Source organism: Taeniopygia guttata, chromosome 2, assembly GCF_048771995.1.
Source record: "Taeniopygia guttata chromosome 2, bTaeGut7.mat, whole genome shotgun sequence".
NCBI classification, from domain to species: Eukaryota; Metazoa; Chordata; class Aves; order Passeriformes; family Estrildidae; genus Taeniopygia; species Taeniopygia guttata.
The window spans coordinates 65,733,395-65,758,259 of NC_133026.1; the positions used below are offsets into that span (position 1 = coordinate 65,733,395).

Genomic DNA, 24,865 nt, shown 5'->3' on the forward strand with positions numbered 1-24,865 from the left:
AAGATAGGTAGAGACTAAAATACCCAACAAACCTGTACAGGGAGTTTCCATAACTTTATCTTCTTCCCTAACTCCCTCCATGGTTTTTCTTCCGTCTGTCTCTCCAATATATTTCCTTTGACCAGCATCTTTCTGCTTCAGCAAAAGGAGGGAGAGTGTGTAACCTTGTAACTTGCAAAGTTAGCTGGAGCGAGCTATCTAGATATCTGGGAATTACTGAAAGCGTGCACGTCTCATTGAGTTCACTCAGTTTACAGTCTAGGCCTAGCATGTTAACTTCCCAGATTAGAATTCTTATCAGATGCTTAACACATGAGAAGAACAATCTTATGTATACACATTATCTTTTTATTGCTCACAGGCAGCTTACAATGTGTTTTGTTTTTACTGAGCTGCAGCAGCATTTGAAAGGTGAAAATAACACCCTGGTGAACAGCATGCACAGTAGCTCTAAGCGAGGGGTTTTGGCAATGAGGACAGAGTTAGACATTTAAGTACTTCAACTAGTTTCAAATCCTCTTTGAATGCAGGAATAATAAGAGAGATTTTTCTTTTTCACGTTGACCATTAAGGAACACTTGTGATACTCTCAGTTTTGCATGTTTATTGAAGTTTACAAAGCAGATCTCCAGTGTTTTGGATGTTAACAAAATGTTGAGGCTAATAACAGAAATCAACTATATTGAGGAAAATTAGTAAACATGTGAATGGAGTGTAATTATATGGCAGGCAGCTTTATGTTAAACAGTGCTTTAAATTAACATGCTTTCTGTCAAAGCAATCATACAGTCAGTATAATTAGGTTACTTCTGCTGCGAGATTAACTGAAACCAAGAAAAAGGAAGAAACTGTTGCCTTCAGATTTCCTGTTAAAATGGAGGGGAGATATTAAGCACAATATAAGCATATTAATATTACAGAAAGTTTCTCATTAGAAGAACTCAGCTTCTTGGTGAACTTTCTGAGCAGACATTTCTAATTACAGTGCTTGTTAGCCAAATTTGTTATCTAGCTAGCTTGGAAGTCACAGCACTGTTAAAATTATCTCTCCTATTAATTTTTTGTAGACTTGATGAAGGGCAATCCAAACAAGAGCTGGCTTGCATTCACAGGTCTTTTACAGAGTGGTGTGAGGCTCATGAGGGAGTGCATTTACCAGTGACAACTTTTAACCATGGACACATCCTCACATACGTTGTGCAACAGATGAGAAATCTGTGTAAACAGATGAACACAATTTTCTTATTCATAGCAGTTGCAGAGTTATCATGCTAGAGACAAACATTTCCTATTTTCCACAAGTTTTGCATATGTCTGATGTCATAATGGCTTCACGAGAAGCTGCAATGCATTGGAGAAAGGATTTATCACAGCTACATTTATTTTCCTCTACTTCATGGCTTCAGTATTCATGGGAGATTGTTTGGCTTCAAGAGGAGGATTCACTTGCCTTTCCACTTGTGGTCCAGTATTACTATTGAATCTCCTGTTTGGAGACAGAGGAGAAGGCATTATTGGGATGTGAGGGGGAAAGCACAACAGAGAAGTCCTTTCGCACGTCAGGGATGGGGAGAATGTGAAACTGGCCCCAGCCTCCCAACATCCCTGGGGAACTCTACCCATCTGGGAGTGCATGTTTTGGACCAGCTGCTAATGCTAAGTGCTGCAGAAGTCAATTGAGCCTGGGATGGACCCAGCAAGTAAAGATTACTCAACAATTGAGGAATTATTTGAAATCTGCCATGGGCCACACCCATTGAGAATAATTGTGTTTTGCCAGTGGGAGAAAGTAGCTGCTACCAAGCAAACCTAGCTTGTTGTAAGAGCATGTGAAGAGCTGGAGGATCCTCACATGGCTGGTCAGGGCAGCACAGGACCTACAGAAATCCCACAGCTTTCTGAAGTACCAGTTATTGTGCTACTGTGAGGCACCCAGTATGGCAATAATCATCTGCTTGTGGGTACCTTTTCTAACACACTGTCTCAGCCTCTCTTCCTCCCCTCCGATGATCATTCACTCATAGGAAACTCTCCTGTAAATGATCTTTCCTTGTCCATGGACCTCAGAGGCTCTGAAACCCTAATTGGTGTATTGTATTGGTGTATACTGACCAAATGGATATTTACGGGTGAGGGGAAAAAAATCCGAACTACAAAGAAAAAAAAAAAAAGTCTGGCAGGCCAGGACCAGCGTGTTAACCACCACTTCTTATGTCTGGCCTCCACTGATGAATTTGTAAGCTCTGGTTTGCGAGAGGCTCTGATCCAGTCTGCCTCCAGTGGATCACCAGATAGACTTATCAGCAAAAACAGTACCTGTGACAAATAGTGCAGGTTTCCTTTACATAGTCAGTCATCTCTGCCTGAGGGATAAACTGCAGCTTTGGGCAGTGACAAATATGAGGGACGTAAGTGTGCCATCACAGGCTTGTGGTACAACTAGGAGAAATGGGTGAGTCAAAAGTAAATACTCATATTTAGTTTGCAAACTCTGTAAAATCTGAGTTCCATTCGTCATCGGGGATATAGTGAAATTATGGATATAAGCATTATTTGGTCATTGAAAGGAATAGATAGACTCTGGCTTCTTATTCTTTGCATGATACAACAAATCCTCTGGAAAGGAATCTCAGTTTAAAAAATCCCTCCTGGATACTGTAATAACAAAAAGTGGAACCTGTGTCTGGTGTAATAACTATGTGCAGAACATCAGCATTTTAACATTCATACAAAAACTACCATTGAGAAGCCTGTACCAGTACAATGGTAGCATGGCTTCATACCCCACACAGTTGCCCTTTGCATCCCTTTATTTGCCATTCGGGTTTCTGCAATCTCAACAGCTGCTTGGAATAATGACAACATCAAGAATTCAATCTTATTATAGTATTGCTTTGTATTGCACAGATTTGTGAGCTGTCACATAGGCTGGATTTCCCAAGGCTACAGGGTATTAGGGGAGCTTGGTTTCAAAAGCCCATAAATACAAAAATAAAACTCAGAGAAAATAATCAGTTGTGAAAACATGTTATATGATTCTGGAAAATGCATTGAATGCAAAAGTACTCCAAAAAAAACTTGAAAAACAGACTAAAGGGAAGATTGTTAACTTTATTTCAGCCTTAGGTAAATAGGTTTCAGCAGTGCCTTCCCGAGATACTTAAGAGCTCACAGAAGATCTGGAAGAGTGCATCCATCTCTGCACTGAGCATGAGAAAGGTATTCCAAAATAAGTTTTCTCTTTTTCCTCAAAGCAATGGCTCTTATTCCTGTTGAGCTGCCTTACCCCTTGCATTATAATATCTTTAATTTTTGTTTTGCCCCTTCTGGTGGACAGCAAACATCTAGGTGGGTCTGTTGGAGCTGCTGTCCACTCCAACAATCAGCCCCCTTTCCTTCTCCCAAAGAACAGTTCCACCATGTGGGGATAAGCATTTCTCTGGGAGAGGCCTTAGGCTCACAAAGTTTTGTAAGTAGGGGCAAAAGCATCAGGAGGCTTTTCAATCACTGGTGGAGCAAGTAGCTGTTGCTAGCTATAGCTCCTCTGCAGCTGCATTTCAGAGTATTGAAATGAAGCATCTGATGAATGTTATTTTGGGTTTTTTTTTTCAGATGTGTAAGATGGAAGACAAATGGATGTGCTCCATCTTCAAATGCGAGTTCTAGATAAGAGACCTCACTTGAAAGGTTGCTCTGTCTGATGTGGAGAGCTTTGATCCAAATTTCTGCCAAGGATCTGATTGTCCCAACAAGAGCAAACCCCAAGCGAGCACTGCTTTGCTTTATTTTTGAGGATTCTAGTTTGACTGGTCAAAGAAACATGAGATCAGTTGCCTGTGTGATGTTTTCCACCCATCAGGAAGGGGAGAAACTATCGCACGGTTCATCTTTGGTACTCAGATCCTGCAGCCAAGTTCTTGGCTGAGGTAAATTTATGGCAGTAAAAGAATCAGCTCATTGTTTCAAATTATCCTCTTTGGAGTTTCTCTATTGCTCAACATTGTCTTGTACTCTAGAAGCTCTGGGATTTAAAACAAAAAGAAGTCATTACTGGTACTATTTTCTGTGCCTCTCAGGCTGTGCAGCTGGGTTGCCTTAGTTACCACCAATCCAACTGTGCAAGGGGAGGGAGAGGAGAGGCACATGAGAGATAATACATTTTTAAAACCTCCAATACTGTATGAAACAGTTTGTCTATAAATAATAAAATGAATTTAGGGTCTGGCATCCTGGAAAGGAAAATAAAGGTTATATTATTCTACAGTCTAGCTTTTCCAGCTCTCAGAAACCATCCTGCATCTTTTTGGTCAAGCACAGGACATAGATTTAACACTTACTTGCTTGAAGCTGGAAGCTGCCATCTATAGACTTTGGAATAAGTTGGAACTAGATATACCTTTAAGTGTGAAAAAGAGTAAATATTTATGTAGCTGGTTTTAGGAAAAAAATAATAATAGCCTGGGATAATAAGGGAGTGTGGAAGAGCCTGTATGAAGCATGATGTGCTGTGGAACAAGCTTCATTAGCAGCCTACGGTCTGCCACAGGATGTAAGTCCAGAAGGGAGTCAGGCTTACCACTCTGGTGGAGCTGTTTGTTAATCACTCCTTGCACCTTTGAATAATGATGTCTGGGCGAATGTTCTTCATTTGAGTGGGAAAGAAATAAAAAGAAGCAACAGCCTTGGATTTTTTTTCCTTTGGGGAGAATCCTGGTGCCAGTAGCCCACTCTGCCTTGTTAGATCCCGCCAGCCTTAGGTCTAATAGTTTGGTGGTTTCATGTGTTATTAGACAAGGTGTTTTCAGGTATGCCTATAGGAACCTAATAGATACTTGTAACCCAAACTGCCTTCGGGGAATGAGGAGGAAGCAAAAAAGAGATCAAAAGTGCCCTTCCATGTACTTCATCTTTTAAGGGAGGGAGGGAAGAGGTGGGCAGGGTGGAGAGTATGAAAAGACGAAGAGGTCTGTCCTCTACACCATTGATTGTTTTGCCTTGTGGGGGGAAAGTTGGTTTTTGTTTGTTTGTTTTGGTTTGTTTTTTTTGTTTTGGTTTTTGTTTTTTTTTTTTTTTTGTTTTTGTTTTCTGCACGACCATTTCCACTGCATCCTCTGCCTTATTATGGGAAGGAGAGAGAGGAAAGGGCAGGATGAAAAAAAGTACATGGAGCCATTTTTGCTGTGGGAACAAAGATATGCTGGAATAGCATCTTCATTCAATTTGCAGCTCTTTTTTCTCTGGCAACGCTGAACCAAAAATTTGTCTCAGTCAGGAATATATTAAAACTCTGGCAAGTTGTAATTTGGAATAGCTTCCCTGTGGCTATGTTTCAAGGCTTATTGGGACTTCGTTATTGATACCAGCTTAAGGAAGTCCTACCCTTCTCTTGGGTGGACACAGCTGGGATGTGGATCAGTAAAAACACTTGGCATTAACATGGGGAACTGTAACTCAAGGGGAGTGCCTTGCACGTGGATGAAAACACCATGTAATTGTTAAGGCCAGGATTTTGTGGCTCCTTTGAAAAATACCAACTATGCATGGAGAGAGAGACCCACCACACAGATGAGGCCTCCAGGGATCGCAAGAGCACACCAGATATCAATGGAGAATATTGTGTATAGTTTATATACATACTCTGAGGTTACATTCATGCTACCACAACTGTGGTGCTTTTCAGCCTCTCTGTGTGCACGGTAAAGTTAAGTGCTTGCCCAAGTTTCTTTAGTCAGCTGTTGAATATGCATCTAATTTTTGCAGTTAATTTGATCTCTGCTTGGCACAATATTTTGTCCAATCAGTTAACACATTGGAAATCAAATTATTTTTATTCTGATTATCTCCAGCTTATGCAGCAGGCATACTCTAGCCCTAAAAATACTAATATGTACTCAGTGATGAAAAAAATCATACATAAATGTATCAGATATCTCATATAAAGACTTATGCTATCATGTGGTGATGGTGTGGTCTTTGATTAGCAGAAGTTACTATTTATATGTGATGCCTCTTAAACCAGAGCTAGTGCAGAAAAGCTGCAGATCTGTTTTCATTTACCAGCAATCCTCATCTCATATGATGTTTTTGCAGAATAGAATGTAGCCAAAATCTCCAAACATGGACATGTAGAGCAAGCATCTTGTTTGCAAAGGTAGCAAGTGGTGAAGTTGGTTATTCAGCACATTTGAAAGCCAATCTGCTGCTGTTAGGTAGCTGAGTATGGATGGTGAGAGACTAGCTACAGACACTCGACTTTGGCTTGGCAGGCATATGAGACTTTGCAAAATGGATCAGGCATCAAATGTTCCCTGAGAACAGAGGGAGGTTGTCTTATTTATTTTCAGAGGTGTTTTTGCAGTGTTTTTTCTTAAATCAGAAAGCTAGTTTAAGAAATTGCAAATATTCCCACATTTGTCCTAAATAAAATACACACATTTTCCTGACAGAAACACTTTTATCCTCAAAAATTCAATCTTGAATGAAAAAGGAGAGGAAACCAGAAGGAATAATAATGAAAGAAAAAATAATAGCAACAATAATAATAACAATAATAGTATTCCACGCCAAACCCACAAAGGTGCTTCCTCAGTTCTCTCTTTCTTCCACTTGTTAAATAGGCTTTCCTAAACTACATTTTTTTCCCCCTCCAACTGCCCATTATGTCCAAGAAAGCTGCTTTTCACTTTCTTTTAGGTCTCTGCTGGTTATACCACTACTAAAGCAGAAGGAAAAAATTCCCAACAGTTTGTAAAACTTTCCAAAGTGCTGTTTTAGTCATGGAGCTCCTGCCACGGTGCTTTTGCTTGGATACACTGATACATTCCTGTAAATTTGCAGTAAACGCTGCTAATCCCTAGTCTCTGACAAACAACATGTGATGCAGGTGTAAGAGTTTTAGCCCAGGACATGTGGCTTCTCTGGACCCTTCTTTGAGCAAGAATTCAAAATCCAGTGATTATGCTGGCAAGAGGTGCTTCTTGACCCAAATTAGAAGAAACTGGTCCAACCTTTGTCTGGTAGGGTTGGGATCCTCGCTCCAATTTGTTCTCTATTTGTTAGCATGTGGGTGACACCCAACAATGACTATCCAACACCCAAATGCCACCACCCCAACACCTTCCCCAGTGTACTCATGCCCCCTTCCTCTTCCTGCCTGACTGGGCAATCACAGCAATTCATTCCAGGGGTATTTTTTTCATATGCATATAAGTAAGAAAACTTGGACTGACCCCATATCATACGGTTGAGGAACTCTCCGAAGTTGTATAAGGCAAAGATGATGGCAAGGCTACTGGCAAAAAAGGCTGCTAGTCCGGGGGGGCTGAACAAAGCAAAAAGAGGATATACCCACTCTCCTGTTACAGAATAAATCCACAGGACCCTAGGCAAGGAAGGAGAGAATTTACCTTTGGTTAGGACAATTCAATTAGAAGAACCACTTCAAATTTCCAATTCCTGAAGGGGCTGAGTTATCCAAACAGGCTTGATACAGAGAAAATTAGCTCGCTGTCAACACATCTCCTCGGCACTTGGGCTATTTGCTGTGAAGCACACTTGAGCCAGTGCTAAATTAGATGGGTTTCAGTGCAGGTTGAAATGCACACAATATTCTGCTGTCACCCTGATAGCATTGGCTATTAACAGCAGTAAAAACTCAGTAAAATAGCAAAATGCTCAGGAACAGGGATGTGCACTTGGCTATGCTAAGTGAAGCTTATTCAAATAAGCTCTCACATATGTTTGCTCTTTAGATACAACAGCTTTTCAGCCCCTATGAATGTCCCTAGAGTCTGTGGAGACACAGAGCTGTTCCTCCCTGTCTCAATCCTGCTGTTGACCACTGTTTGAGGAGTGGAAAGAAGTTTTCAGGAGGTGAGAGGGCAAGGGAATTCTCCAGCAGCTTTTCTTTTGTAAGAGAAGAAAAGAATAGTAATGGTTAGGTGGGAAACAGATGTGGTTGCTTCACCCTTTTGTGCCAGAACTCTTTGCAAAGCATGGTTTGGAAAAGAAAGAAGATGAATATGCCTACTTTATAGGGTTTCATTTCTTCTAATTGTGCCCTCTCTTTCTGCCTTTTTTATTCTCTCAGAAAATATCTTGTAGTGGCTGTCAGTTTGCTGGTAATATGTTCATTGTTTATAGCTCATACGAGTGGTTAATAGAGAATGCCTGAACTAAAGAATATAAAAGTGATCTTTATATATCTTAAGTATAGGGAAAAATGCCTTATTGTGAATATTTTTTGTGAATAAAATTATTTATATTTGTATTGATTATGTAAATATTTAAGAAATAGGGTAAGTCTTCATTGATTTTTATCAGGATGTGACATTTTAACAAGGAGAGTACTTCCCTAAAACCAACTTTGGGTCCAAATGGTCCTAAAAAGTTTAATTCTTTATTTAAAAAAAAAGCATATCTGAGGATTATGCCATACTTTCCACCACCAGTGCTAACATGGGAATGCAATCACAATTTTTTCTGATGTCACCCAGCCTGCTACCTTACACTGAGTATCATGCCTCAAAAAGAAGTGACAAAACGGCCACCACACCATCCTGAAAATGTGTCATGACACAGAGGAATGGGAGAATGCTAAGGAAGAAAAAAAAAAGGCTGAAAAGATGCTTCTTCCTTTCTCTAGTAAAAGAGGGAAGGAGTGGGGCATAAAAAGGTAGTTTTGTCTTGCCTGTTAATTAAGATTTACTATCCTCACCTAAGGGATAGAGTAGAGAAATGGAGGGGATTGATAGTAGAGCTGTCTGGACTTAGCATGGAAATATTTAAATATAGGGACATCTTGAGGATTTGAATAATTTGAATCATTTTTATGATTCAAGATTTTTCCATCTAACAAACAGAGCTGTGAAACACTTAAGTAATAAAAAAAAAAAAAGAAAAAGAAAAAAATACCTGCAGGAAAGGCCCCCGAGAGGCTGAGCACAATCACTGGAATCCAAGTGCTAAGTGGAGCCTGTGCAAATGTCAGCCTGTTTTTCACAGCACAGGACTCCTCGTTTTGTATTATACCTCCAACAGTAAAACAGAGTGACAACCGCCTTTCTTTTATATAACAAAGAACTAATTTACATTCATGCAATTTGGCTAGCTGGTGTGTCTCATATGAAGCGCTCCAACCTGTATTTTCAAACCCAAATAAATGACTGTTCAAAGCCACAGTGACACTGCTCAGAGGCAGGTGTCTGGTGCAAGGTGTAACTGGCTGCTCAGTTTCTCTGATGCCTTGGAGGGAGCAGTCACTTCTCAGCCCATCGGCACGGCAGCGATGACAGTGACAGTCCAAGGAGAGGCTTGGAGGAAGGACTCTCTTGCTTGTGAAACATATGGTGCTTAAATGGGGCTATTAAATCACCAGGTTGTAGCACCAACAGTAAAATATGTACGTGTGTTGAGATTTTGATGCATGGGCCAGAAAATTTTTCTGTTGGTTGAAAGCTGTTGTCTGTGGTTTGCAGGGAACCACAAAGTGGAGGCAAAAAGAAAGCAGGCAGGAGGTTCCTTGCTGATTTGAAAACTGTATTGACATCCTAATACCTTTTATCCAGTCATCGGGGCCCTGGCACACAGGGGACAAGCACTCTAGGACCTTCTCCTCAGGACCCTGGCAACACAATACAGCACCAACCCACAGAAGATACTGGGAGGCCTCAAAAGTGTTGATGTTGATCTTGAACTTTTGGTGTGGACTCAGGTCCTGATATGAGCCATGCCTGTAGAGGGATGAAATTGCTCAGCTGATAGGGATTTTAGGGAAAAGCACGGCTCACATGGCTGTAAGAGCAGTCTGGTCTCAAAGACAGTAAAACCCAAATGTTGTCATAAGACAAGCAAAACAAAGCTGGCGTTAAGCAACTGGGTGAATCAGAACACAGAAAAAGAATTCAGGAAGCCATGGTCGTAATCCTATTAGGCTCTGGGCAGGATTAGAATAAATGGCTCCTAATTTGCTTATGTAATGTATCAGTGAAATCCCCTGTTACCACAGCCACTCTGATGGTCTTCAAGTCACTCCAGTGTTTCATCTGAACAGTTTATTTTCTATTTCAGATTTTCCCTCACTGGGCTGAAGATAGCCTCTAGATGAGAATGAGAACTGGTGAGTAGGAATGGGAAGGATGGGTTTCCTCATAGTTCCAGTGCCTTTTCAGAAGTCTTTGCATGAGGACAAGTCACTTCCTCACTGACCAGTATCCTCTTGTTGTTATACACATGTTCTATATTCTCCATTCTAGAGCCTGGACATTTCCTCAGCTCTGGGAAGTTGCATCATATCCTGAAATTATACATCCCCCTTCCTGAGTTGGGTCTCAATAAGGCATCCTCTGAGACCTCTGAAGTGCTGGCAGCTGCCCATAGTTACCTGGGGTGGCAGTGCCTCCATATCCTGGCATTGCACCCGAGTGCAGTGAGCCAACCCAGTTCAGGAGTGCATCACACACACACAGCAGGTGGAGAGATGGCTATGAGCTATGGGAGGTGCTGATTAGATCTAGTTTATTCTCTCAGGATGACTCTCCAACAGGCTGGGGATCAACTGGTGCACTGCTGGAAATTTGGGCAGCGTCCACTAGTGGAGTGGGAGGTGGTGGTGGGCAGATGCCTCCTTGCTACCCACTAGTTTGCACCTGGCTCCAAGTATAATTTTCTGCCTCAAGTTTCTAAAACCAGCCACGTGTCCCTGTCAAACACTAAACTGAGTTTTACTCCTCTCCTGCTCCCATGACCCCCAGACCTTTTAGGATTGAGTGGTTTTGCAGAGAGCAGGACAGTGAGTGGAGGTAAATTTGATAGTACCAGTAGAAGTAAAAACTCCAGCCCAGAAGAAATTACTCAAATTATCCCTGCATTTATGGAAATGTGGTTACTTTCCTATGAGGCCTTAAAAGAGCAGGAGACACTGTGTAAGGTCTCAGGATCTGTACTGTATTTGAAGAAACCTGCCTTACTTACGTTTGGGAATAGTTTTCATGGGTCTCAGCTGAAGTTTAAATGATTTCTCTACAGAAAAGACTGCTGACCTCCATGTGTCTGGATGGGAACTTTCAATCTCAAGTACAGCATTTGGCCTTATTTTAAAAAATAGATTACTTGAAGAAAACATACTTAAATTCTTACCAACTGATATACAGAAAAGCGACAAATCCCAGTAGGATCAATCCCTTCTTCTTTGCTGGGTAACGATGAGGCAAGGCAAAGATTTCCAGGAGAGCAAATGGCAATACAGCCGTGTGCTAAGGAAAAAAGAGAGTTTGTCACTGACAAATCACAGTGCCTTGCCTTCAGTCATTGTTGATCACAAAGTTCAGGCACCTGCTCAGAAGCAAAGAATTATTTAACAATACTGAGTATAATTGTATATAAATGTGCATACTTCATTTTTTACAATTAAGAATTACCCCTAGAGTAATAAGCACAATAATATTCTAATTAATATGCTGTAAAAATGAGTCTAGCATGGTCTATGTTTATAACAGGTGACCTCTTCTTTTGCATTTTGTAATGCAATAATTTTTTTTTATAATTCCCATTACAGTACAAAAGATACTGAACTCTATCATTTTGTGTGGTTGAGGATCTCAGAAGAGTGCTCCTTGAACTCACTAAGCAATTGCTGAATTGCCTTCATGTTCTCTTCTAGTCATCATTGTATTTTATGTAGTGTCATTTATTACTTACTCCAGTGCAGTCCCAGTGTGTTGTGCTTTGTAAGTGGGAAAATAGGGTTGTAAACATACGGGAGACTTCAGTTAGCTGTGATTGAAGGTGATAAAGGAACTTCAAACAAGCTTATCCCCGAGTCAAAAAGGAGTTAAATTGATGGAGAAATGTGTTTTTCTTTTTTTTTTTCTTTTTCTTTTTTTTTTTCTTTTTTTTTTCTTTTTTTCTTGCTGAAGAGTTTGAATTGCAGCTTCTGTTTCAAGGACTTTAACGACAACTGTCTGAGCATGGAGGATTTTCAGCTCTGGGCAGACAGTTTGGTGGCACTGACTGTTTTGTGGTGAGGAGCTGCTTCCAAGAGGGATGCTCCTCACCATGACGATGTTGAGAGCACTGCGGAAAGCCTTCTGGGCTCAGATGTTAAATGGTCACTGCAGGGATTTGTGGGATGCTAATGCCTCAAATTTTTGACTGATTTGAAACAATTTCAGAAAATAATTTGCCTGGGTGAAATTTCCCCACTGAAAATTTTGTATTCCCTGTACAGGCAAACAACTTTGAATTGCAATACCTAGGACAGATGGCTTAAACAATGCTGGGGAGCAGCAAAGCAAAATGCACAGGAGAAAAATTATAGTAACAACTGTAGCTGATTAGTTGCTTAAATTCCTGATAATTAAGTAAATAATTTCATAGGTAGATGGGAGAGCTATGGAAGGAGGGCAACAAAGATAAATAGAGTTTTAAATAGAAAAAATGTCAAACTAAGGATTTTATTTTTTGTCTTTCTCCCTAAAGGCAAAACCTGCTGGGTGTATGGTATGAAGATTCCTCTTGTCCCAAAGAAATGGTTCTAACATTTTTGATGTATGTGTTTTTCAGAAGCTGTGATCAGTATATGATATGGTAATATGGTGTCAAAGTTTTATTGCCTTATATTTATGTTATAGGTTGTGAAAAATACACAATCATTTCTTTACATGCACAGTGAGCTATAAACAGCATGCATGTATTTAGCTATTTGTTTGAGAGATGGACATGTACTTTTGTCTTCCAAGTCACTTCCAAGTGACCACTGCCTGGGAGCTGAGTGTCCTCCCTCAGCCCTCCTGCCACACCCACGAGCTGCTATTCATACCTGGCTATCCTTCTATCAGAATAACCATTCTACCTGAGTTATACTTTTTGAGAGAAAAGAGAAAATATTTCTTTGATGTTCCAGTCCCTTTCAGTCATTGGCACTGTTTTTTTCTTCTGTTCGGTTTCACAAAGATATCCTTTGGCTCTACAACCTGCTTGGTTGATTGCAGAAGTCTCATATCAGTACAAGTGATTCCTGAATTCATTTAACCAGAAAAATATGTTCAGTGTACACAGTTTTCAAATATAATCCCTGTAACTTATTTTAGTCAGAAATCTATGTGTTAAGCTGCTTTCAAAAAGTTTTAAAAGGGTTTATTTTCCATAGCTGAACAATAGTTTGTCCTTGAACAAAACCCAAAATGCCCATGGCAAGGCAGCAGTGATGGAAAACCTGCACCTTGTCCTCATTTTTAGGCTTTAGCCTAAGCCTTTGGCTGGCACACTGATTTAGAGCACCTCATTTTGACAGGTATTTTGGAGCATGCCCAGGAAAGAGCAGCATGAAGAGCCAGAAAGTATGAACAGTGAAGCAGGCATAGTAACTGTGAATGCACTGAATGTGGTGTTGCATCTAGAGATGAAAGCAAAATAAGAAGTTTGAAAGGCTTTAGAAACTGATGCAGTGATGACTGTGACGGGCAAGTGTTCCATGTCCATTGTGTCCATGACCAGGGGTAAGTGGCTCAGTGTTCCACAAGAGAGGTGTAGTTTCATCTACTCCAGCAACACACAGATAATGGGTGGACAACAGGATACAGTCACAGGGTGAGGCTTGGGGTGGTGAGGGGCAGCTTACTGTTCAAACACATCGTGCACTGGCTTGGCTGCTGAGCAGCAGGCTGGTAGTGCCTCCAAAAGATTGCTGGGAGATCTGCTTTTTAGTCTGTGCTGGTTTAGAAAAGGCTGATATGCATTACTAGTCATTTTTGTCAGGCTTCTCCACTTATGTAGGAGTTAGAGAAAACACTCGGGGGCCTATAAATCAACAGAAGCTTGAAAGTTACTGGCAAAACGGAAAAATTCGGCTGCTTTTGGGAATAGCCAGGAGTTTAGTGAAGGGGTAGGTTAAAATTTCTGCTATTCCTGATTAAGTGAGCTTTCCACTGCTTGTAAGAGTGTTTCCATGTCTAAGGACAGCAAAAGCATTCAGGAGTGGGACTGTCTGCATCTTCTTTTGCAAGCAGTTTCTTAAAGTTCTTGGAGCTATCCTGATTTGGAAAAACAAATGCAAAAAAAAAAAAAAAAAAAACAAAACTCCAAGAAAAAAATAAAAAGGGAAAGAAATTTGTTATGGCATAGGAAAACTGCAAGCTTCTCTCTTCCCAAGTCCAGTGATGTCACTGGCCCATGACTGTGTGCTGTGTTTCTGATCAAATCATTGCATCTTTTAAAATATACTTTTGCCAAGTATATTAACTAGATGTGGGGTTTTTTTGTAGAGTCATTTAAATTTGCTGTGAAAATGCCTTCTTGAGACAGATTTCTACAACAGTTCTCAGCATCCTCAAGAACCCCCAGGACGATTTTTAAAAATGTTATTATTTTTCCTTTGTTGATATAAAGGTTTTGTTTTTGTTTTTTTTTTAATTTTTCTCTCTGTCCCCCAATTCCTTATGTACACACACACCCCAGGCTCATAAACATGTGGGAAAATCTTCCCTCCCACTTCTGCTATCCCAGAGTCTATTTCTGCCAAGCCGAATTTGTGCATTAATGGTAAAATCATGGAGGAATTTCTCTCAAATACCCGAGCAAGTTTCTGACAGCAGATGCGTATTTGTAGAGCAGACACTGGGGGAACGTGTGGATGGCTACAGGGCACAGAGCCTGCCCTTCGCCTATGACACACAATTGGCTTTCCACATGAATTCCCTCTCGCAGCCCAGAGACGTTGACTTTGGCAACATCATTAGTGATAGAGCATATATCATGGTTAATCAGATCTGCTGAAAGGCTATAAAGGCTTCTCATATCCTTTAAAAAAAAAAAAAAAGCATGAAAAAAATATGTATTTTCCCATCCGCATTATTTTTAACCGTAGGTCTCTTGTGCATAGTCATTAAATATATCTTCAATCCTGCTTAGCAGCGCTTCATATTCTTAAACTGATGTATGTCTGAGGAGCACAGTATTTGTATGGGGCCAAATTAAAATATACAGTTTTGCTTCTTCCTTTAAAGAAAACTTAATAATTAAGCTCAGATTGACACACATCAAAATATTGGCAAAACTTGCTGGAAACAATGACTCATTTTTTTAATTTCAATTAACAGTTTCTCAGTTTCACATATAAACAGTGAAACTGTCAAAAATAATTATCACAGAGGGAGGGGGAAAAACCCCACCTATTTCACTCCAAGATAAGGAAAACAGGCTGAAACAATAGCTGTGTGTACTGATCAGGCTATCAATGAACCAAACTGAATCAGAGAGCTTTTCTCTACTCTTGGCAAGGATCCTGTTTGCACTTATTTTTTATGTTCTTTGAAATATTAATGCATTTATTTGTCTAACAACCTCTGTTTGTTGAGGAAAGCTTTCAGCTTACAAATTTTGCAAGAGCAGATATTTTTTATTTCTTCCTAGAGTGAAGACATAAAAGTGATGGACTTTCAAAATTATCAGAGACATTTAGCTAACTAATCACACTTTTAGCCTAAATTCTGCTTCCAAACATTCAATTTTAAAATCCTTTGTGTCTCTTTTTGGCAGTCATGATTTTCCAGTTTCTTTGCTTCTTTCCTGAAAAACTCAGGTGAATCTGAACTAGTTAGAAATTTATAAATTTATTTTTGCTGCTCATGCAAATTCTGGCATATGAATACAGGGGAAAGAAAGTTTTTTAAAATATTCTGAACTTTATCTCAAATATTGGCAAGTTAACTTATCTCCTGCAGACAAGAGCATTCCCCTGCTTCTTTACTTTTTGTTTCCTACCCTGTGTTGTATGTTTCCCAGGATACATCCCAGGTTCACAAGTTTAAGCCGAGATAAATAGTCCTCTCTGAATATTATTTCCAGTGTTTGCTAAGACCATATGGAATTTTTACTTCCCGTGTTTTGAGTAATTTGTGTATATTTAATGCTATGTCCTCATTTTGCCGTTGAGAATTCAAGTAAGAGTGAGCTTCCTGGGGCTGAGAAGGCAGGGTTGGGCAGAGTTTGTGCTCAGCTGTGGGCTCCAGCCTAGGCTGAGCTTTGAGCCCATGAATGCTGTCCCCAGAGCTGCTGAGATCACTCGTGCTCCTGACGCGTGTGTCGCAGTTGACGCGGTGTGACCTTGTTTGACTCCAGAGCGAAGGAAATGATGCCTCGGCTGACCAGAGCTGTTTGTTTCTAATTCGTCTGCATTTACATACCCTCCATGTCTGCTTTCCATTAACATGTGAGACTTTAGGGGAGGGATCTTTTCACAAACATTTACCACTGGCCAAACTAAACTCCACTGGGCACAGTTGGAGACCATCAAGTGCTTTTGAAAAACTGCCTGTGTTTCTCCTTTCAGACCAATTCCCCGCAGAGCCTGTGTGCTGACAACCAGTCGTGGCCAATACTCGTGCTTCTCTCTTCCCCATCGGTATGTTACTGCAAAGTAAAAGGAAAAATCCACTTTGGTGCTGCCTTATGAGGCTCATAAGCCAGTGTTGAACACTTTGGCTGTCCCTTGAGGTGTTTACTCAGATACTCAGCTCTTTGTTGGGAAATGTCCACTTGTCTATGGAAATTTCCTTCAGTTGGATATTTTCATGAACAATTACAACCCGTATTATCTGAGCATAATAAAACTAAATGGTTTCCTGTCACCATAACCTCTGTTTAGTTTTTATACTCATAATTTTCCAAATCTCTGTATGGTCTCTATTGGCTTCATTTTGGAACTAATTCCCTCTTTTGATTTATTTTGCTATTATTTTGTCTGTGTTCAAATGCCTCCTTCAAAATTTTCTAATTTTCTTTTGCAATCTCTCCCTATACATTTTTCTTCTTCTCTTAATCTCCCTTTATTTTTCAGGGTGGAAAGGGCTTAAGCATTATTGTTAATTTTACTTCTTTAACTAGTACCTTGCCATGTTTAGTTGAAGATATAATTCTCTCTTAGGGTTGCTACATGTCTTTTGTGTTTCCAACCATCAGTCCATTTTCAGGGAACCACAGATGTATTTTATGGATAGTGCAGGAGGCACAGGGAGTCCTGTTACTGAGCAGGTGTGTAGCAGGTTAGTGAGGAAGCTATTGCTCAATTTAATTCCAGCAGCACTCCTCTCTGAACCATCAGCTACTACCTGTTTCTTCCCTTTCCAGATCCATTCATCCTCACCTGTAAATCAACATAATTTTTTTTTTTTTTTTAGACGTATATGTAGTTTGGAAGCATTATCATGAAAAATGGATGAAACATTAGACCAACTGTATGATCAAAGCTAAAAGAGCTTCAGAGATAGTTTCTTGCCTGCACACATGCATTTTTGGGAATAAGGCCCTGGCTGAATATCCTGTTGCTTACTAGCAAATGTTTTGTCTCAATGTCAATGCCAGAATTTTAATTGCCTTTCTCCCTGACATTAGATATGTAGTCTAAGAAACTGATGTTGCACTGCAGCTGGAGGCTGACATGAGACTGAAGTGACACATCCTTTGCCGTGGAATATTTTTCTCCAGCTGTTCCTTTGCAGGGAGGGTTACAGAGACTGCACCTGTGCACGCTAGGGTAGCAGCAGCCCGGGAGGATTCCCTGCCATAACATTTGTCTGTGAAACACATACTTTCTCCCTGAGGAAATGGGCTTATGTCAACAAAAATGGAAACTTCAAAAAAAACCTGTGTAGTGCTGGGAAAAGCTAAGCATCTTTGCTCTTGAATGTGTGGGGTGATTAATTTTGTGTGCCATATTCCTCACACACACATTCTTCTTCTTTTGCCAAAAGCTGAATGTAATTGGCAGCCTGTGAATGTCCATAGTTGCCAGACAGCTTAAAATTGAGATACTGTGAAATGCAAACAAATGGAAATGTTTCTTCCTTGTGTAAATATGCAAGAATTATAGAGCATTAAATAATGCTTGCAAAGAGAATAATTGAAGATGGTCAAAGATGAACCTGAAGTTGTTCTCGTGTACACACCTGGAGCAGGAGTCGAGTTTGAATGGCCTGGACAAGAGGGTTCTGCCCTACAAACTGAATTTGTGCCTCCTTTTTTGGTTACTGATGCAGTAGCTTCCTAAAATAGCTGTAGTAAGACGTAATCCTTCACACAGATAGCCTCATATGAGGGTAAAAGTAACTTATATTCAAATAACTTACATTTTTTCCAGATGGACGTAAATCACACTGATTCAAAATACCATTTCTGTTGATGTAGATGTGTCCACACTGGGGAAGGTGAGGTATAGGCAAAACACAAGCAGCTTGTATATACCAAGAAGAACCAAGAGAGAGGGGACATAGTGAGTCCTGCTGGTACTCCTACTGTCAGAGCATTGGTGGCCTGCTTCACTGAAGGAAAATTACTTGTATGTACCTTGCTTGTTCTCTCACTCCCTTACGTTTTCAGTTTTTATTTTCAGATATAGCTTATCCACAACAGGGCAAAGTACAAAGGAGCTTCAGAAGCTCAGGCAATGGAGAATCTGTTGTCATCTCTGCTAAAAGTCTGTCAGGTAAGAGGCTCATCATTTTCATTCTGAGCCTCCATTTACCTTCCTTCCTTGTCTGTTCTCAGCTTCATAGCTTACAGTATCTTCTGAACATGCACAATTCATAACCCTGTGTCAGTAGAGTGCCCGGGGAATTAAAATGCTGCTTTTTGTAAAGGTGAAAGAGTAACACAGCTACAGGGTAAATTAGAAAAAGAGGTGGCCAAGCTCAACTTAGCTGCAGTCTGAAAATAAAGAAAACTGTGCCAACAGACTAAAAATATAAATCTTCTTTTACAAAAACACAATTGTACCATTTCTATTTTTGTGAACACATCTGCTCAACATTTATATGTATCTTTTGTTATAGATCAAAAATGTTTTTGAGTTATCTCTTCTGACCCACCAATGGCCCACTTTATTTAGCATTCAATTCCGTCAGAGCTTTCAAAGCATAGTGTTCCCCAATACTGCCATTAAGTTGAATAATACATGCACATGGTTTAATCCAAGCTGTCTCCAGCAGTTAGTCTCCTTCTGGACAGTATCCAGATGTTGCTTGAAAAGCGATGACTGGGAAAGAAATAAACAAATTCACTTGACGAATTGGCCAGCATATCTTTTGTCTCAGCTATCTTCCACTTCAAAAATCTTGTTCAAATAAAATAACTGTGCCTGAGACATTAGCAGACATTTTTCATCCCCAAAGGTCAAGGTTTTTTATAAAGATGGTAAAACATAACTATCCCAGGCAAATAGATATGAAACTGAGGACCATCTTCTGGGTTAAACTCAGTAGAAAAGTGAAGAGAGAAACCTAGTTAGTGTGGAATATTTGGTCTCCTTCAACTATGAGCAAAATTCCTTTCTACATTAACCATTCTGTCTCAAAACCAAAATATATCTGTTCAGAGTGCAAAAACATGACTAAATTGTAGTGCTCACTCTTCAATTCTGGGCTACCAGGTGGGCAACAACAACCCTTTCCCACTGTAAGAGCAGTCCATGTGAGGAAAAAATTGTTATTAATTTCTGAAAGGAAGGTGCTGCAGCATCACTATTAAGCCAAGGAGCTCAGTATTCCTGAACTGGGTTTGAATGGTTATTTTTTAGGTTCACTCTCCAGTTATATAACAACATATGCTTTCACTATGTACAACATTAAAATAGACTGAGATTTAAAAAAAAAGTACTCCCACTGCAAAATGATATGGCACTGATGGTTACTACTGATAGACCCATGTTTTTCTCCTCCAAAGCCAGCTACATGCTGCTTCAATCTGCCATGAAATGCCTGTAATCTCAGAGCCATAATGTAATAGCAATATGCAAGGAAATGATCCCAAAGAAAAAGTATCTGCTTGGCAATCAGAACTTGGAGATTGTCCCTTAAAGTGTTGTATGTCTCTGGATCTCCCTAGTGTTACCAGTGGATATTTTGTGTTGGAGGAAGGAAATACCTCAGCTAAGCCTGAAGGCACCTGTTGAAAGGTGTTCTAAACCTCAAGGATTGTCAATTGCAGGGATCAGTCTATGCCGGTGGCAGATGTTTTATGCTTGATACTAACTGGAAGGAAAATTTCCTACCCAGGAACTGTCAAGCACAAGATTTCTGCAGTGTATTAAGAGCTTTAGAAATAAAATACCAGGTTGTGATAGAGGGTTGCTTTATGTGAAATTTCTCTCTCGTCAAAATAATTTTCAGGAAGAATTGTTTTTCCTTTTTTAACACCTGTTTTTGACATTTCTGATACAGAAAAGCTTTTTGTTGTAGTCAAAATGACTGTTATGATATGTAGATGTAGGTAAGATGTTATAACTGATATGTTCGAGTGGTTCCTGCAAAGAGTTCTTGCACATGAAATAAAAATGTATGCCCTAACACCTCTCAACCTTCCGATGTCATAAACAAATGTGGAAATGGAAAGGGCAAATTCTCAGCTGTGAGCCAGGATTAAAACAAGAAGCAAAGCCTATCTTCTCTGAGCTTCACTTTGTGCTACTCCCCCCTCCTCCCTTGCCTAGCACCTCCATCACTGTGAGGATTTTAAACCAGTTGCCCATACTAAATCCTGGACCTGAAACCAGTATGATACTGGACATGAACAATGTTTCATTTTGGTGGATGATGGTTTTCAGAAAGAGCAGAGCCCTTTTGCACCTGTGCAGAGGTTTGGACAGAAAGGTCCAGGTGGAAATGAACTCGTGGACAGAGAGCAGGTGATGAGGTTAAAAGTGCATTCACCACTCGGGTATCAGCAATGCGGACATGCCTCTGTGTGTTTGGATTCCAGTCACAGGACTCTGAATGCACCTGTCTAAATCAAGGGGCTGATCAAACCTTGAGCTGTCCTCAGCCAGACACCCCAAACTCTCCCAGATTTACCTTCAACACTCACTGGAGACTGCTGCAATGGATGGCAAGGCACTGTTCTTAAGAAATGAAGTCTGGAGAGAAATAAGTGTGCTATGTGATTATTTCATACTTTTTGGCTTCTCTGATTCAGCCTAGCACTGAACCTCTCCCTTCTCTCCCACTTCCTATTCGCCCCTTGAGGCCTCCCTGACCTTGCAATCCACCCACAGTTTCCATGTTACTGTCAGCCTCCTTTCACTTGACTGATGAGAAATATGTGATTATTCAACACATCATAAAAACGGCCAGAGCAAATGAAGGAGAAATCTGGAAAGTATTTATAGAAAATCTGTAAACAATCATTGTAATCCAGCTATTCAAAGCTGTGCACACATTAGCTTATTAGCTGTAGAGCTGTCAGATTTCTTTTGTTATTTCACCTTTTTTTAAAAAATTAAGGGCTGCTTTGTTACATGCACAGCCATTTTCTATTTCAGAGACTTCTGTTAGCAGACACAATTTCTTTTTCGAGCTACAATAAGTGAGATTTTCTTTCCTTATGACTACACATCATTTCATTGACTTCAGAGGTTTGACAAGCACTGATTAACTGACGTTCCTTGTGTGCTAAAAAGGCTTCTTGAGGCAGCTTCAAGCACATGTATCTGATAGCTGCGTACAGCTCAACATCAGATTCAGATAAGCGGGAAGGAGGAGGTGAGAAGGGAAAAGCTGTGAAGCTCTTCTGGAAAATGGCACAATACAGTGGTGGGGCACATGTTGCAAAGTCTCCCTTTTCTCTGCAAGAGGCTGAGATGTTTCTTACCATAGCATGATTTAACCAGAGCGGGATGACTCCATCAAGGCTTTTGGGGTAAACCAGCTCTCGGTTGTAGGTATACAGCGTCCAAAAGGATATAAACACAAACTGAAACCAAAATGCAAAATGAAAGAAATTTTAAAATGGAAGACAAACATAATTGATAGGATTTGGTTAGTGTGTTCATTTCTGAGAAGGCAAAATGTCTCCATGCTTTTTTACATGAAAAATGGTGACACTGCCAGATAAACTCATGTTATCTCACATTTACTCAGAGATGCAATGTTCTGTGTTGATACTGAGAGAAAAAATACCCCTGCTTTATAAACTGCCAACACTGACATTTTCTGCGGAATCTGAGATTAGCTTCTGCTTTTCTTTTTTTTTTTTCTCTTTCCCTTTCCCTTTGCAGATGGGATCTTTTGATGGTCAAGTAGTTCTCCTCAAGGGACTGTCTGTCAAGACTTTGTTTTGCTCAGTAACAAAGTAAAAACAGATCTTGATAAGGCAGTTCACATAAATTTACCCTTTACCTTCACAACTCATAAGCCTAATTCCTAAATTGCAGGTGAAAGCTGCACACCGTGGGAACCCTTCTTTCCCCCCAATAAATCAGGAATTACAGTGGGACAACTTAACTGGAGGAAACGGTCCCTGGTGTCAGTTATTGATACCTGGAAGCTGATTAGTAATTTTTAGCCCAGCTTTGTATTTGAGCACACTTGGGGTTAGAAATCAGGGGTGTGAGTTGCTGGAAGAGGGAGACTGTGCCACAGCCCTGCAGACATGGTGAGGATGCCTGGCAGGATATGAGAACAGCATGGTGAACACTGACTCTATCCCTGGCAGTGCTTTTTTAAGGAGTTAGCTAGCTGAGCTGCTTGTGGACCATGTTTAAGCAGTATTTCTCAGCCCTCTGAGGTTCAGTGGTGGCTGCAGATATCACTCTTACAGAGCGTACCTACATATGTACATAACCCATCAGTTCCTGTCCAGCCCACAGCATTTTGATAAACTGTGAGGGAGTAGGTGATCCATGATGAATCTGACGTAGGCTGTGACTATAAATATTTTTCTGTGAATCTGTTTCTCTCCAGTGCTTATTTAAAGCTACTCTGGCATCAAAGAAGGAGAGGTGAGGTTTTGCTGCCTCTTAGGTACCCTCTCGTGTCCTCCTGACCTGTGCTGCCCTTTAGAGAAAAGCCCTAAGTTGATAAATCCACAGCTATTTATTTGGACCATGAGATTAACAGAGAGGTTACATCTCATTCACCTTTTGGGGTCAATCTGTGTCCACTTGAGGACAGCAACCCTAATGTTTGTCCAAGAGGCTTTGCTGTCAACCACGACAGGCTCAGCGTTGTTTCTTCTTCTAAATGGTACTAATCCATTCCAAATTCAATGGTAAAAGAAAGCCCTTAGTTCTTATCTGTCTTAGTTCTATTTCATGCACATACTTTTGATACTACACACCCCTAATCATTTATGCAAACGTTATTTTCACATACAGTGACAAAGGGTACTTACTGTGGACACTGGGAAAGCCAGGACACTGAAAAGAAGGTCTCTGCTGGAAATTATGCACTTAGCACATCGCAGTTTCTTAATTAGTCTCAACACATCAGCCAGGAAGGACACCCCATAGAAGACAGCCTGCAAAACCTAAAGTAATTACACCTAATGAGGGAAACTCATCCAGCTTTCATTAGCATGTTCCTCAATGAAATCTGTTCTTGCTCTTCAGGGAGCTGTTTTGTTCATGAGCTGCAAGCCTGTGTGAGGGAAATAGCTGTTGGCTAAATCTCTTTTACTAACCCAAACTGATTAAATAAACTTGGTCAGGTGATAACTTTAACAGTATCCCAGTTAATAGATTAAACAGAGATGGGTGAAGTGAAGAGACATGTTGAAAGCCACCTCTATCACACTTCCTATGTTAATGGTTGACCACTGGATATATCTGAGCAGGAGAGAACAAATTATTCAAGGACATATTTCCTGTAAAGCAATTGCTAGATAGGTTTTCCACTATTTAGCCAACACAGGTTCTTCTTTCTAGGGACTCACAGTAAAGTTGATCTCAGCGCCAAGTAGCTCAAAATGATCTAAGGTGAGAATTAGGTGCAGAAGTTACATAAACAAACATCTTTTGCTGAACTCAAAGGGATTCAAGAAAGGATTTCAAGTGCTTAGAAGCAAAGATCCAGACATCAGCAACTAAAAATGAAGTTTTACTTAAGTTTAAATGAAACAATTTATAACTAATGAAATTTAGGATTGGGAGATTGTGTTTTGAAGTTTTTTATTCTTTCTTTCTTGAAATAATTTATAGGTAGTGAGGGTGGGATTTTTTTGGGGGAGGACACTAGGATGATCTGGTAAAGAATTAGATACATGCACAGCGACAAAACAGAGTTCTCCAAAATATGTGTAAAATTGTCATATTATTGTGGTTTAAGCCTATGTTGCTTTTCTAATTGCTTCATTTTCTCTCATAACACTACACAGCAGATCAAGATGAACCAGATTTGTCAGACACGCAAAGGCAGAATAGAACCTTGCAGAAAAATACTTCTCCCACTGTCTGCATTTAACACCAAGTCAGTTCTGTTCACTTAACTCATGGAGTGACCTCTTCTTTTTAAGGCTAGGTTGTCCCAGAGTAATGCAATGTGGGAACTGCATCCTACTGCAAACACTGGATCAACAAGTATGCTTAAATGGAAAGAGGGCTACAGCTTTCAGGATGAGATCTCTTTTGCCATGATCTTACTCTGACTCAGATATTTATTTAGAGCAAAGTCTCTAAGTTGTGGCTGGTTATTTCATCAGTTTCTGAAGAAGCTGAAAAGGGTGGTGCTTGGGAGGGGAGAGGATTAGTGCAATGTTTTTTTCATCAGAAATTCCTTTATTATCAAAATATATGAGGGGAGGAGGAGACTATGATTTCACCATGCCTGCTGTCAAACAAGGGCTTCTGCAAGCTTTAGTTTCCAGACTCAAGTCTTCCTGGGCAACAAAACTTCCATAGTTTGCAGTTATCTGCAGCTATCCCCAAACATTTTGTTTCTTCCCAGCACATGGAAAAGATACAGTCTTCCTTCCCTATCCTTTCCACAGCCCAGAGAGCTAGGACAGTAAGCACCACTGTTGGATTGTCCCTCTCCCTGTGCAGACCCACAGCAGTGGAGGTAGGGTAGTGCTGACACAGGCTGGGTAACTGGCCCAGGGTCAT

General features: G+C 40.3%; 1 protein-coding gene across 3 annotated transcripts in view; it reads right to left on the reverse strand.

The window, feature by feature from the left end:
- Window positions 1–327: 327 nt before the first annotated feature.
- The window catches only part of ADTRP (androgen dependent TFPI regulating protein), a 30,450-nt gene continuing 5,912 nt past the window's right edge, over window positions 328–24,865 (reverse strand). Inside the window, exons 2-6 of one of the 3 annotated variants that reach the window (XM_004175328.6) lie at window positions 23,158–23,292; window positions 21,637–21,738; window positions 11,137–11,252; window positions 7,230–7,381; window positions 328–1,486 (exon numbers count right to left, since the gene is read on the reverse strand). In XM_004175328.6, coding sequence (XP_004175376.4) covers window positions 1,443–1,486; window positions 7,230–7,381; window positions 11,137–11,252; window positions 21,637–21,738; window positions 23,158–23,292 — 549 coding nt within the window. In that variant the 3' untranslated portion in view covers window positions 328–1,442. The remainder of the gene's footprint in view (window positions 1,487–7,229; window positions 7,382–11,136; window positions 11,253–21,636; window positions 21,739–23,157; window positions 23,293–24,865) is intronic. The other 2 variants (XM_030265488.4, XM_030265487.4) reach the window with 2 other exon arrangements.